The sequence below is a fragment of the Podarcis vaucheri genome, assembly GCF_965113315.1.
Source record: "Podarcis vaucheri genome assembly, chromosome: 2".
Classification (NCBI taxonomy): domain Eukaryota; kingdom Metazoa; phylum Chordata; class Lepidosauria; order Squamata; family Lacertidae; genus Podarcis; species Podarcis vaucheri.
In genome coordinates, this window is record NC_138760.1 from 45,001,298 (window position 1) to 45,016,845 (window position 15,548).

The window sequence follows — 15,548 nt, forward strand, 5'->3', positions numbered from 1 at the left end:
CAGTTAATAGCTGCAATGAGCACTGTTTCGGGTTGTTCTGATGTGTTGGTATAAGTCAGGCATAGGCAAACTCCGGCCCTCCGGATGTTTGGGACTACAATTCCCATCATCCCTAGCTAACAGGACCAGTGGTCAGGGATGATGGGAATTGTAGTCACAAACATCTGGAGGGCCGGAGTTTGCCTATGCCTGGTATAAGTGGTATAACCTCGAAAGTAGGGGGGGACTTATGGCACACCAGACATTATGCACTTTTAACTCCCTTCAGCCCCTGCTAGCTTGCCCAGTGACCAGGGATTATGGGAGTTCAAGCCCAGCAAGTTCCCTTACCTCTGCTCCAACAAGAAAGGCCTCTGAATCAAGGGGGCAATTCTGAAGAAGATTCAAGAAGGATAAGAAACACATCTGCAATGAAGGACTTCTGGTATTTGGCCCATTGGAAGTTGGGTGCAGGCAGGGAGCAGGACAGTGCCGGCTCAACAAGTTCCCGTTAGGTGAAAAGACTGGGCAGCCAGTAAAGCTCATGGGCAGGTAGAAAGACTTGAGTTTGGCTCTGTGAGAAAAACTCAAGCTATGGGTTCATTAAGCAGCAAGGCTGGGAGGGGTTGTGAAGCAGAAACAGGATTATGTGGGGCCAGGAAGTAAGGCAAGAGTAAAAGAGAGGCAACTCTGGGAGCCAAGAACAAAATTTTCTTCAGGTTTTAAAGTGTGTGCGTGTGTGTGTGTGTGTGTGTGTGTGTGTGTGTAAGGAATACTTAAAAATCATGTCAGATTTTGAATGCTGCCCTCTCTAGGTAAATGTATCCCAGCCTACTTTGAATTTCTTTTTAAAAAAGCATTGTGAACTTTCTCCTCACAGTGTGGCCTTTGAATCCTGGTATTTTACACCAAAACATGGTAGCCATTTTAAGTTGCTCCATGTTGTCAGCCTTTCTGTTTGTATTTTGCTGCTCCCTATATTGTCAGAGGAGAGGTGTGTGTGTTCTTGTTTTGCTGTTACAAGTTCACATGCACAAGACCAAACAAGGAAAATCTCACTTTGCAGAAAGGAAGCTAGACTATTTTTAAGAGAGGTTGAGTGTATTCCAGAAGTGCTCCGTGTTCTTGTGGGTCTACTTTCAAATCAGGCATTTTGGAGCTGAGGGGATACATGCACCACTGGCTAATTAGGTGTTCTCTAGGATAGGGACACCACAGTCATCACCTTCGTTTTTTTCCTTTCCTCCTGTCATATTTCTTTAAAGTGGATGGGCTAAAAGTATTTTTCAGATCTAAATTGAGATAGCTGCCAAGCACTGCTGCCTGTTTCTTTTCCAATTTTCTGCTTTTAACACCAGCCGGAGAACATTGACGGCAAGTTGTTCTGGGAGCAGTATGTGGCTTCTTGTCATCTGGGAACTGTCCAACAGTGGTATATGCCCCCAGCTGCTGGTGTTGACTCTAGGCTCCGAATCAGATGCAGAATCCTGAGAATTCACTTTGACCTTGCTTGGATTCAGTGACAGGGATGTTTATTGGCGTTCTCTGCAGAAAATACCCATGTTACTATCATTTATTTTAGGTAGAAATCCCCAATATCCAAAAACAGAGGAAACACTTAGCGAAATTAGTTCTGGACATGGATTCGTCAAGGACAAGGTAAGAAGCATGTTAGCTTTTTGTCTGCCCATCCTTAAAGTACCATGTCCCTTGCTTCATGTTTCTTCATGTTAAAAATTCATGCATTTTTTTTAAAAAAAATTATAAATACTATCGTTTAATATACATAACAATAATAAAAAGCCATATCAAGTTCCAGTGGGTTAAGCAGCAAATCACAGATAAATGCACTAGTTTTGTTCATTCAATTTATGTGTTGCTTTCTATGAATGAAGGTGTCTTGAAGCAACTTTAAACCATAAAAATGCAATATGTTTCAAAGGAATTGTTTAAATAAGCACTAAAAAAATTCATCCTCCAGCAATCAATTACAAAATCATCAAAATACTATTTCCCACCCAGCAACAAGACAAACACCAAGATAAAATAAAAACAGGCACCGTTATCAGAGCACAAATTAATGCCCAAACACCTGGGAGAATAAGAACATCTGCCTGGCACTGAAAATATGGCAGACGTTGATGCCTGGCAAATTTACTTGGGGAGAGCATTCCACAAATGGGGGCTACCTCCAGAAAGGCCCATTTTCTTGTTTCCACCCTCTGAACTTCTTTTGGAAGGGTCACATAGAGAAGGGATTGAATAGGCTCATACAGGGGAAGCTGCTACTTTTAGCCTTTGAACTACCAGTGAAAACAAAATTTTAAAAATCTGTCCCTGATGGATTTACTGCTAGAATGACATATTTTGTGTCTTGTGCTATTTGCCCATCAGGCTTCTTTCACTGCCCTCAGTCTTGCCCTCAGTGGGTTATGCTCAACAGCAACACTACGTCAGCGTGGTGTAGTGGTTAAGAGTGGTGGACTCGTAATCTGGTGAACCGGGTTCGCTTCCCCGCTCCTTCCCATGCAGCTGCTGGGTGACCTTGGGATAGTCACACTTCTCTGAAGTCTCTCAGCCTCACTCACCTCACAGAGTATGTTTGTTGTGGGGGACGAAGGGAAAGGAGATTTTTGGCTGCTTTGAGACTCCTTAAGGGGAGTGAAAGGCAGGATATCAAGTCCAAACTCCTCCTCCTCCTCCTCCTCCTCCTCCTCTTCTATGTGAAGAGGCCATGTTTCTGTTTCCCCTTTGGTAAAAGAAGGCTCCCTGGAAGATGGAGTGAGAGCATTCTGAGATACTTTCAGCTCTTTCCACAGACGTAGATGGAGTCAGTGAGGGCTTTGGAAATTCCCCCAGTTGTTTGATCCTGTGTACTCCTCAGTCTGGGGACGCGGGTGGCGCTGTGGATAAAACCTCAGTGCCTAGGGCTTGCCAATCGCATGGTCTGCGGTTCGAATCCCCGCGGCAGGGTGAGCTCCCATCTTTCGGTCCCAGCTCCTGCCCACCTAGCAGTTCGAAAGCACCCCTAAGTGCAAGTAGATAAATAGGTACCGCTTTACAGCGGGAAGGTAAACAGCTGGTGCTGGCTCGCTAGAGCAGCTTCGTCATGCTGGCCACGTGACCCGGAAGTGTCTCCGGACAGCGCTGGCCCCCAGCCTCTTAAGTGAGATGGGCGCACAACCCTAGAGTCGGACACGACTGGCCCATACGGGCAGGGGTACCTTTACCTTACTCCTCAGTCTGTCAGATCCAGCTAAAATGTCCTACAGAATTCCCATGTCTCCAGATCTTTTTCTGTCAGAGGATCCAAAAGAGAAGGCAACGCAGGAGGATTTACAGTCTCCTACAATGGTCTAGTATTAAATTTCTGTCAGTGTCATTCAGTGAGGAGTCTGCATTTACTCTGACTCTGCTCTTGGTGAAAGAGAGAAGGGATTACCACATCATGTCTTATTAGCTGGTATACTGTGCCTCTGATCATGCCCAAGGAAGAGCTCTCTTTCCTGCCTCTTCAGCTGTGAAGCAGGTGGCTGAGACTCTCCCTCACTGGGCCAAACAGATAATCTGAAAGCCAAATCGTGTCACTATCACTATGCCCCCAAGTCAGCCGAAACAGCAAGCTGGTATTTCTGATCATGTCTGGAAAAAATGTAAATTGTGTTTATTTCCTTCCCGGTGCTCCTCGAAAGCAAGCTATTTTTGCCTAGTGCAAGCTGATCTCATTCCCTGGAGGTGCCATTGATATGTTGCCACAAAACTGGTCAACTCATGAGGTCTGCAGACAATTGAACTGGTATTTCCGTGAAGTGGAAAAAAATCTCACCACAGCCACCACCAGGCTTGTTTTGTTTTAATTATTACATTTATGTCCTACTTTTCAAGAAGCTGCAGGTGTTTTTTATGATTCGCCACCACCTCCTCCCTGTTTTATCCTCAAAACAACCCTGTGAGATAGGTAAGGCTGAGAGACTGCGACTGGCCTAAGATCATCTCGTGAGTAGGGAATTGAAACCATGGTCTCCAGGTCCTATCCTAGTCTAACCACTCTACACCACACTGGCTCTGTTCCTCCCATCGCCAAAAGAACATACACTTTCACGCATCTGCCGAAGAAGAAGAAGAAGAGTAGTTTGGATTTGATATCCCACTTTATCACTACCCTGAGGAGTCACAAAGCGGCCAACAATCTCCTTTCCCTTCCTCCCCCACAACAAACACTCTGTGAGGTGAGTGAGGCTGAGAGACTTCAGAGAAGTGTGACTAGCCCAAGGTCACCCTGCTAGCAGCTGCATGTGGAGGAGCAGGGAAGCGAACCCAGTTCACCAGATTACGAGTCCACCACTCTTAACCACTACACCACAGAGAAGTTCATGTTTCAGTAAATAAGCTCAACTTTAAGATACAACAAGATTCTTCGTCTTCTCAGACAAATCGGTAGGAAACCAGGGGAGCATCCTGAACTGCCTTTTGCCCACGAGATAGTGCGATGCTGCTGCAGTCAGCAAAAGAACTTTCAGCTGGTCCTATGTCATAGTGTGGTCATGGGATGAAGCCTCTTGGGTGCTGCAGCAAAAGGGAACAAGATTAGAAGGAATGAATTTACGCATGTGAAAGTCAGCGGGAGGAAGAGGCAGTGTTCTAGATTCCATAGTGACAGGTGGCTATTTTCTCTGTGCCATAAAGGAAAATACATTGGAGATAAAGATGAACGGCTTCTGAGGGATTTGTGTTCTCCCAATGTTGGGAGAGCCTGATGTGGATGGCACTCACCCTTTCACTTTAATTCCACTAAGATTATGGATGTGGTCCACCCTTAAACACCTAACGTCTGTGTCAGCATTTCAGCACTGCAAGAACTGACAGCGTCTGGCCCTCAAAGGTGGGAGGGGGAATGATTTGAGAGGAGCCAGACGGCACTTCTGTTTTCCCTTCAAATTAGGTTTGCTGATCTTTGGAAATAATCTTCTTATTTGAAACTGGTTATAAACAGCTGGTTACTCCGACTAGAAGTATTGAGTTAACTGAGGATTTAAAGAAAAAAATCCTCCCTGATCTCAAGTGGAGGACATCTTCCCACTGCTGGCCACAGATATCTGCCTTAATCCTACATGAGACAGAATGTGCTGCTGCTGAATACAGGCTGCTCGTCCATGTCATGGATTTTGGGATGTCTGCCAGATCACCTGGGAAACCTACTGATGGCTACCCGCCATGATGGCTGCGTTCTTCTGCCACAGTTGGAGGTAGCAATGCTTCTGGAAACCGCAAGAGGGGAGAGCACTCTTGTGCTCATGCTCTGTTTGCTGGTTTCCCACAGCAACTGTGAGAACATGATGCAGAACTAGATGGGTCATTGGCCTGATCTAGCAGGCTCTACTTATGTTCATTCATGGCTTTCAAGGATGGGCCCTAAGTTTTTCATCAGGCCAAATCTATAGCTGCACACCTGGTGTCAAAAAAGGTTATTTATGTATGCCACTACTGCGGCCCATGTTTTGTTAGCACAAAAATGGAAAACGAGTGAGGTCCCAAACAAAGAAGAATGGCAAATTAAGTTGACCGAATATGCGCAGCTTGCAGACTTAATGTATAGAGTAAGAGAACAAGAAGAACATGCGTTTAGAGAAGACTGGAAAACGTTTATTGAATATATGGGAAATAACTGTGTACAGCTGAAAACGCTGGCAGCATTAAGATAAATTCAACAGTGTGAATAAGTTTTGATGGATGTAATAATGGAATACTGAATGGTATAGTTTTTTGTGAAATATGCAGGGATTTGTGATATGCAGAATGAACCGTGGAAAGAGAAGAAGGGAAGTCATTGACATCTTAAGGATGTAAAAATGAGTACTTTAAATTGCAAAACAGAAAATTTAATTATGTACATTATATATAATTAGAACTAGAACGGATTGAAATAGCTGCACAATTATTTAGGCCCAGTTCTTGTGGCATGGAAGTTGCTTCAGGGGACCAGCTTTGCCTGAGCAGTCAGGGTAACGTGAGTGGATAACTTTTAAATCTTGGGCAGGCACTTTTAATGTACTGATTTAACACCTGTTTAAAAAAACAAAACCCTCTTATTTAGGCAGGCTGTGGTTTAGAGAATAAGACAGCTTGGGACGTAACATTTTGGTTAGAAGAAAGTGGGGAGTTGGAACCATTCCAGTGGTTTCATTGCTGTAGGAATGGCCCACTAGGCAGATGTCATTTAAGCTGACATCCTGATCATCCTCAGATCGGAGGCAGGCTTAGTCTGACATTCTGAGCTGGCCAGTGAGGTCAATCAGTGGAACATCTCTGTCTCTCCTCAGCACAGGACTTTGCTGCATGCTGCATGTTTTTTAAAACGTTATCTTCTTCAACAAAGCAGTATCCTATTAAGTTCTATCACAGGCAGATGGCAGTAAAGATAAGGATGCAAGTAGCAGATTTTTAGGCTCCCTCATGGTGTTCAATGGGTTTAGGAGGTTTCCATCTTAAGGGCAAATTACTCCATAGATTATTGCATCCATTGAGTATTGCTTGCATTTTGGAGTTTCCCAGGTCATTCTTTCCAAGGGTTTGCTATTGTTGCTTCTTCTGATAAGAAAAGCAGTTGTTTAGTGGATATATATGTGAATTTACAAATGGTGATTGAGGGAGAGTCTAAAGACAACCTGAGGAAAGGGTGGGATTGAAAGGTTGTGTGCCTTCAAGCTGATGGTGTGCCTTCAGGCTCTTGTACTGGTGACTGCCCTTGCTAAAAGTTCTGCCCCACCTACAAGTAGGAGTCCTCCTCATCTGTTGCTAATGTCATTTAACTTCTTTCTCCGGCAGGTGGCAGCAGTCAGCCAAATCTTCAGGTTTGTCAAGCAACTTGCAGCCTTCAGGTGCCAAAGCGGATGCTCTCAGGGAAGAGATGGAGGAGGCAGCAAACAGAGTGGAGATTTGCAGGGTATCTATCTATCTATCATCTATCTATCATTTTTCTATCTTTCTATCTTTCTATCTATCATCTATCTATCATCTATCTATCATCTATCTATCATCTATCTATCTATCATCTATCTATCTATCTATCTATCTATCTATCTATCTATCTATCTATCTATCATCTATCTATCTATATCTATCATCTATCATTTCTTTCTTTATCTCTCTCTGTCTTTCTATTCCTGGTGAAGCATCATTTGTGGCATCTGGAATGTGGCTCAGGTGATGGCTCCAAAAGCCACTGTTCTTAGCCCATTGAAGCCTAGTATTGTTGGTGCAGTAACAAATACTATCGCTTGGGGAGGAGAGTATTTAAAACTGCAATTTTCAGCCATTTGCCCTAGTTTGATGAATAGAACTTTGGGCAAGTGGTAGATGAATGTGTGAATTGTGATCCAATTAACATTCTTACTATAGGGGTGTTTTATATTTTATCTGAATTTCTGGAAAGGAAATGCATTTTGCAGCACTACAGCTGTTGCAGTGAGTTTGACTTGGCCATTTTGCATCCGTGTAACTCTTGTCGTTTCTGTACTTCCCGCAGGATCAGCTCTCAGCTGACATGTACAACTTTGTGGCCAAAGAGATAGACTATGCAAACTATTTTCAGACTGTAAGTAGCAGAAAACTTGGCTTTTCATGAGGGGGGTGGGGCACTCATGCGCCTCAACCTTCCCATCTCCCTTTGGAAAACCATAATGCTTTCCAGGGCATGAGTTTTCTTACAAGCTGCCTCTTGTTTCATCTTTCTCCCAGTTAATAGAAGTGCAAGCAGAGTACCACAGGAAGTCATTAGCACTTTTGCAGAATGTGTTGCCTCAGATCAAAGCACAGCAGGGTAAGTGTGATGCAGTGTCTCTTACATTACCATTTGTCACATATTACATGAGAGACGTGCAGTGCTGCTCTCTGAGGCAACGTGACTACCATACCAAGCATCAAAAGTCAAGGTGATTCTACCCATCAATCCAGAGCCCCCGGCCTGCTAACGGTTGCCTTTGTGGTAGATGAGACAGTGTGACAGCTTAGCAGTCACAAAATGAAGTAGGTCTGTGGATTGCAGCCAGCCAGAATACTAAAAATAATAATGCCACCATATACATCATTCCTAGAATCGTTGCCAGCACCTTACTCTAATCAAAATGTAAGGACTCATTTGGGCCTACTCTTGAGCTCACAAAAGCTATGAGGAATCAACAAGGTTAGCGCTATAGGATGCTGTCCGGATTAAGGCTCTTTTCTGGGTGTGTTTTGTTCAGTTTGCTAACCACTCTTCATCAGTGAGATCCTAGGATATTATACCAAAATATATTTGAAACCTTAGCCAATACTTTAAACTGACCAAATCTCCTGGAAGAAGATGTTCCATAGGTTGGCTGTGACCGCAGAGGAGGGGCCTAAGTCATTGGGTTGTTTTTTTTTGTAAACATCAAAACCTTGAATTGTGCCCAGTAGCTTCTTTGCAGTCAGTGGAGCCTGTGTAGAATCAGTACTAGATTTTTACCAGCTGGATATACCCCTCAGCGCTCTGGTGTCTGCCTTCTGCACTAGCTGTGGGTTCCACCCCATCTTCAAAGGCAGCCCCATGTAGACCACATTGCAGTAGCCCTGAGGAAAGTGGAAGTCTAGGTTCTCAATTGTGTTGACGTACCCCCATGGTTCTGCGGGTTCCTCCCTTTAATCAGGCAAGGGGCCAGAAGGAGTTGAGCACAATCCCATGTAGCGAAGTTAGCTGCAAGTCCACGCTGTACCCTAGTTGCCTCTTAAGGCACTGTTAAGGTGATGATGCCTGAAAACGGCTTTAGACATGTAAACAGAGGGTGATCTTCCAGTCTCGAGGCACATGGCATTAGGGACAGCTCTGCAAACAAGCCAGGAGTGTGTAGAAGTCTGGCTACTGCATGTTACCAAGAGGGTGAGTTGTGGGTACATCGTGATTGCTTCTTATTTGGACTGCCTTCCACAGAAGCTTGGATTGAAAAGCCCTCCTTTGGGAAGCCCCTGGAGGAGCACCTAGCTGTCAGTGGCCGGGAGATTGCTTTCCCCATCGAGGCGTGTGTCACTATGCTCCTGGAATGTGGCATGCAGGAGGAGGTCTGTATCGGGCAACTGATGCCCCTTCATGCTAAGGCCTGGGAGTGCTTACCATCCCCCCCCCATATTCCCATCCCTAGCCCCAACGCTGTGTTGCCCATACTACCTTCCTTGGGATTTGCAAGCTGGACAGACATGTCATTACCGCCTCCCCCCGCCCCACAACCACACACACTTTTATTTCACATCTTGTGTTTGCAGGGCCTATTCCGGGTGGCCCCTTCAGCCTCTAAACTAAAGAAGCTTAAGGCAGCTCTTGACTGCTGTGTTGTGGATGTTCAGGAGTACTCAGCTGACCCACATGCCATTGCAGGTAAGAGCTGCTCTTGTCTTGGCATACCAGACTGGTGTTGTAGTGAATACTATTAGCTTGAACGAATGGAAGAAGGTTGCTTTCAGTGGCAAACGTAGACAATTAATCAATTATGCACACAACCCCCTAAGCATGCTTATCAAACCAAAGGCAGAATTGTAACTTGAGTCAATGAGTCACACACAAACATATACACACCAGACAAACCCTCAAACACACCAAAGCTAACATTAATAGTTTTTAAAACTATATTATATCTAAAGCTATAGGTGTATAATTACTGCAGTTTTTAAACTCTTTTCAAATACAGAAATAGCACTTGAAATAAAATCTGAAAAGCAGAGAAAATATTGTCGTCCCCCCTTTAAAACACAGCTGTAGTTGTGAAACTCCTACAGCACAAGGCAGTCCACCCCCCTCGCACTAATATGGATACAGAGAGTCATCTAGCCATGTGGAGAAGCCTTGCTATTTATTTTAAGAGCATACGTACACACCGCTCTTCATCATATGTTGGGATGAGTAGCAAAAAACCTCCTGCCACATTTACTTTAATACAAATGACCAAGTGGTAGGAAACTCTACCATGTTGTCAGATGGTCATCTATATTAGTTCTTGTGTCCAGAAAGGGAAATATTGATCTCAGCATTAGATAGTAAAGCATTTTTGCTCCTGTCAGTTAAGGGCTGGTTCATCGACTTCAGCTGTTGCCCCAAACCAAAGAAAGTTCAATGAGGAAAAAAAATCCCTCCAAATTAGGATGAGGCTTTCTGCTTTGGTAATGCATGTTCTGTGTTTCTATGTCTCTTGCACAGGGGCACTGAAGTCCTATCTTCGGGAATTGCCAGAACCGCTCATGACATTTGAACTCTATGAAGAATGGATCCAAGCCTCAAAGTGAGTTGTTCACCGTTGCTTGAGCCCTGCTTCTTCACCTTCTGCTATAAAAATAGAATATCAAACAAGGTTGAAATTCTGGACGCTTCTTTCAGAATAAGTCCTATTGAATTCAGGGAAAATTGCTTCCAAGTAAACATGCAGAGGATCAGGCTGAAACTTGTACCTTATCAGATTCACTCAAAATTATTGTTTGTTTATACATAAATTATAAATTGTTTATATATAAATTACTGTTTGTTCCCTGACAAGACTCAAGGTGGCTTACAGATAAAAACAAGAACTGCTCAAAACACAGAAAAACCAGTCATTAAAGTATAATTAAACATGGATAGAATTACAGCTATGAGTAGTGATTTATGGAAGTGAGAGCTGGACCACAAAGAAGGCTGATCGCCAAAGAATTGATGCTTTTGAATTTTGGTGTTGGAGGAGACACTTGAGAGTCCCATGGACTGCAAGAAGATCAAACCTCTCCATTCTTAAGGAAATCAGCCCTGAGTGATCACTGGAAGGGCAGATCGTGAAGCTGAGGCTCCAATATTTGGCCACCTCATGAGAAGAGAAGACTCCCTGGAAAAGACCCTGATGTTGGGAAAGATGGAGGGCACAAGGAGAAGGGGACGACAGAGAATGAGATGGTTGGATGGTGTTCTCGAAGTTACCAGCATGAGTTTGACCAAACTGCAGGAGGCAGTGGAAGACAGGAGTGCCTGGTGTGCTCTGGTCCATGGGGTCACGAAGAGTCAGACATGACTAAACGATTAAACAACAACAACACATATATAGAATATGTTTTAAAACTTACCAGTGGTTACAATAAAAGCAGCACGGCACCAGCCCTTTAATTAAAACCAGTCAGTTCCCAAATGCCTGTTGAAACAAGAAAGTCTTCATCTGCTGGCAGAAGGACAGCAAGGAAAGAGCCAGTCTAGCTTCTCTAGGGAGGGAATTCCGAATTCTGGGAGCCCACAATATTTGCCATGCAGAACCAGGAACTTCATGGGACAGATCAAACCCATTTGGTGTAATTTATTGTGGGAAATTCCAATCCCCACCCACCCCAAAATTGAACATATTCTAATTATTTCTCCAAGAGCCTCTGCCTATGGACATGTATGACATTATCATTTATTTGTTTCTCTCACTTATTTATTAGTCACTTTTCAGGGCCACACCCTCACACATTCAGGGCTTCATTCAATATGCAGATATATTCAAATTCAGGCCCCATTGGTGAAATGTGAATGAGTCCCAAGCAACAGGTGTCTGCTATGCATAGAAAGGAGACTATTCTCTGACATATGTCAAAGCTGTATGTCTAAGGTTGCCCACCTTAGTTTCCCAAGGAATTCCTCTGCTTCCCACACCAAGACCAGAAAACATTAGTTGCACCTAAGTCACAATGTGATCAATCAGTTAGTGTTTCAGCAGGACTCAAATTTAACTAATTTCCTTTGGATCCAGGGCCCAGTTCTGAAGAGCTTGTTGTGTCCCAAGTACTCCAACAGATTCAAATGAATTGCCATTTTCTTTAATTGGTTTTGCTTCAAATGAATTGCCTCAGCTTGTCCCCTCTTGAGACTGAGTAATGACATCTCTGCTGCTAGGAAGGGGATTTTCTCAAAATTTGCCACAGCTATAGTCTAGCCTAAAGCTTCCCTAATAAGATTGGGAATGAAGACGTTCTTCCAGCCCTCATCGCCTGACATAAGAAAAGGGAGCCAAGACTGTCCCTGATCTTACCAGGCATTTAAAGTGGCTACACTTTTCAAAGGTCTGCTTTAAACATTTGCATAAATCTGATGCTGAAGTGCGATCTGGGGCTTGTCACTTCAGGATAAGTGATTGTGCAAGCAGGCCCCACCGCAACTGTTGCTTCCAGTACAAGGAGCAGAAGTCACATTCCCAGAGAGGTGAAATGTGAAGCGCATTGGCAGCTTTCCCAGCAGTGACTGTCCTGTCCTGTCCTGTCTGTAGTGTGACAGGTTTCAAGTGTGAAATTAATGGAGGGCAAGGGGGCGGCTCCCTCGGTGCCTCGTCTGTTCACAGCTTGTCTCTATGCCACTGCCTCAGCTCAGGCAAGCTTAGGAAAGAGAGGCTGAAGGTGCAGAGATACAAAATCCCCAAATGTTTTATCCATTGTCCCACTGCTGAATTAATCCCAGACATCTCATTCTTGCTTCGCAGCATCCAGGACCAAGACAAGAGGCTGCAGGCCCTGTGGAATGCCCTTGAGAAGTTGCCCAAGCCCAGCTACAACAATCTAAGGCAGGTGTATGCCAGCCAAAGGATATGCCTTCACTTCGTCTTCACTGTCTGTCTCTTGCTGACATCAATTTTACAGTTTGCAATTGTTATGTGGCCAAAAGGTCCACCCAAAAGGCTATACAGTCATACCTTGGTTCTCGAACGCCTTGGCACTCATATGTTTTGGCTCCCGAATGCCACAAACCTGGAGTGTTCCAGTTTGCGAACAATTTTTGGAAGCCGAACATCCGATGCTGCTTCGGCTTGACTGCAGGAAGCTCGTGCAGCCAATCAGAAGCTGCGCCTTGGTTTTAAGTTCTAGAACCAAGGTACCACTGTACCTTTAAAATAATGGTGGGTGGGTGGGGTGAAGGTTGATTAATGTTGATGATATTTTGCATTTCCTGGCCTGGAAAGTTTCTGATGCAGCTTCAGTCCCAGCGCGCAAGAGAAGAGAAATATACGTGGATGGGTAACCATTGCTCCAAGCACCTATCACCTGTTTTGTGCCAGGTGTTCTCTTCTCTCACATGGCCTGCCTTGCAAAAAGAGACCAGGGCTTCTCGTTTCAAGAGCTAGGCTGGGCTGAAACTTGATCTTGTCTGCACCACAGTAAAGGACTTGCTAGTTCTCACCCACTGCCAGCAAGATGTTTTGCCTGTACTTGGGTGTTGGGGAGAAGCTTGTAATGGCTTTGGAAGCTTGCTGTGTCTAAAGTTGCCACGTTAATTCCACCAGGAGGCCTCTCTGCGACAGGCATTGCATTTAAACAGGGTTGTGTCAATGAGACACAAGAGTGCTTGGCACTCCTGACTCTTTGCAATGCACCTCGAGGGAAACTTTGCCTCCAGCTCACTGCCTTCTGAGTAGCAAGGGATGCTTCCTACCTCAACATCTAAACCAGTTTCACAAGGATCCTCCCTAAGAGACAGGAGGGAGATCTGGCATGCTGCTTTGCTAGAATGATTATACAGGAGCAGATACACGCAATATTTTTTATTTATCATTTATTCCTTTCCATTTAGGAATTGCTTCCTATGACATTTCTCAAATAAATTCTACAGTACAAAAGCATCCATAATAAAAACTTATGTGGAACCATTTAATTTGTAAAAACAACTTCAAATTTAATACAGATATGGACCAGGATTTATTATTATTATTATTTTTTAAAAAATATCCCTTTTAAAAGGCTTGGGGGAAATTGGCACCAAAAAGACAATAGCAATGGTGCCTGTCTGATATGTACTTCCAAAAGGTAGACAGCACCATGGTAAAGGCCTGATTCCTATACTGTGTAGAACAGGTCTCCAGATGAGATAGTATCTGCAAGAGGCATTCTCCTGCAGAGAGAAGTGATTGATTGGGTATATAAAGGGTGAGAAGGTCTTTTAGGTTTCCTGGTCCCAACCTGTGTACAGGGTACGCCATTATCAGCACCTTGAACTTAAGGCCAGTAGCAGTTTTTCAGCTGCGGCATAATACGATAGTGGTTGTCTGCCCCAATGTCATGCCACCAGCTGCAGCTTCCAGGCCAACTTCAGGGGTAGCTCCCACATCGAGGTATTGCCTACAAGTACACTGATGCTAGGGCTAATGTCAGTCACATCTGGTGCTTGAGGATATCGGGCAGCAACGCCAAGATACTTGTTGGGCGGCAGGGTAAATCGCTCCTGCCCCTCTTGAAATTCAGAGGCAGATATCTACAGGCGGTGTTGCAATACTGTTTTTCTCTTCTTACAGGAGGGGCACCAAGAGGGCTTGATTCCCAACCTTAGTGGCAAAGTCAGTATATTTCTTGCTGGAAGTTAGATGTGCACTGCATAGAAGGGCTAGAGGAGGACTGCAGCAGCAGCAGTCACCAATAAACCATCGGGAGAAAGTGGTCACTACTGTGCCAAGCAGTGCATTCTCCTTGGCTTATATACAGTGATGTTTGAGGCATCTTACATTGCCGGCCTGATACCCAGTGATTTGTACATTACAATACTAGTCAATGTGAGCTTCTCCCCCTGGTGGTTGGTACCTGTAAAATGCAAATAATGGCACTTGCCCATTTATTCGTATGAACCCCTGGGAAAGTATCCACTAGTGCATGTCTATTGGTTAGCAATAGTCTAATAACCCAGTCAGTAGCTGCTGAATGTGCACCCATCACTCCATTTTAACTCTGTTGCCTTCCATTGCAGGTACCTGATCAAATTCCTTGCACACTTAACAGAGTACCAGGATGCAAACAAAATGACCCCAAGCAACATAGCGATTGTGCTGGGGCCTAACCTTCTCTGGCCTCAGACAGAAGGGTAAGCGGCTGACATCTAGAACACTGCAGTTCTGAAATGCTAGATAATATAACTAAGAACATACCGGTCCTGGGGCTGGGTTTTCTTACCTTCATTTTGCAAGCCTCTTGTTCAATTTTCATGCTTTGATCTGTTTGCAACATCTGGATGTCTCTCTCAGGGTGAAGAGCAGGGATGAAGTGAGGGCAAAATGTGGAAAATGAGTTGCAGTAAGGCATGAGAAAAGGATAGGCAGATTGCTGAGTGGAGGAATCACCCTTGCAGCACAATCCTGTGCATGCTTACTCACAAGGGTGTCCCAATGCGTTCAGTAGAGCTTACACCTGTGTCAGCGTGCATAGGAACGTATCCTTAGAACTCTTCTCTGTATTTCTCAATTATTTGCATTTCAGAAACACAAACACAGTTGAAGAGAATGGGTAGTTACTGAGCATCAGCATGGGATAGATCACACCCATTGCCACCATTAATGTATACAAGTCCCATAGTTTGTTTTACAAACACATCACCACAATGCAAATCATCGCTTCTAGTGCTAGTGGGTGTCCGGTGAACAAATGTAGAATATAGAAACCAATCTGCCCCAGTTCCTCTGAAAATGTCTGGTAAAGTATCCAGAGCAGCATCCTACCTTTCGTAGCTGACCAACCTTGGCAGGTTCCTGAGACCAGCCCATTGCAACTGGATTTGGGAGGAAACAGAAGAATCTGCAGGAGACATGTTGCCTTAG

The 15,548-nt window shown here is 44.3% G+C and overlaps 1 protein-coding gene across 10 annotated transcripts in view; it reads left to right on the forward strand.

Moving 5' to 3' along the window:
* The window catches only part of ARHGAP44 (Rho GTPase activating protein 44), a 90,322-nt gene that overhangs the window by 54,891 nt on the left and 19,883 nt on the right, over positions 1 to 15,548 (forward strand). For all 10 annotated transcript variants that reach the window (XM_082213822.1, XM_082213823.1, XM_082213817.1 and 7 more), the window contains 9 exons: positions 1,562 to 1,638; positions 6,805 to 6,922; positions 7,505 to 7,573; positions 7,717 to 7,798; positions 8,927 to 9,054; positions 9,256 to 9,367; positions 10,184 to 10,265; positions 12,456 to 12,536; positions 14,705 to 14,818. In XM_082213822.1, coding sequence (XP_082069948.1) covers positions 1,562 to 1,638; positions 6,805 to 6,922; positions 7,505 to 7,573; positions 7,717 to 7,798; positions 8,927 to 9,054; positions 9,256 to 9,367; positions 10,184 to 10,265; positions 12,456 to 12,536; positions 14,705 to 14,818 — 863 coding nt within the window. The remainder of the gene's footprint in view (positions 1 to 1,561; positions 1,639 to 6,804; positions 6,923 to 7,504; positions 7,574 to 7,716; positions 7,799 to 8,926; positions 9,055 to 9,255; positions 9,368 to 10,183; positions 10,266 to 12,455; positions 12,537 to 14,704; positions 14,819 to 15,548) is intronic.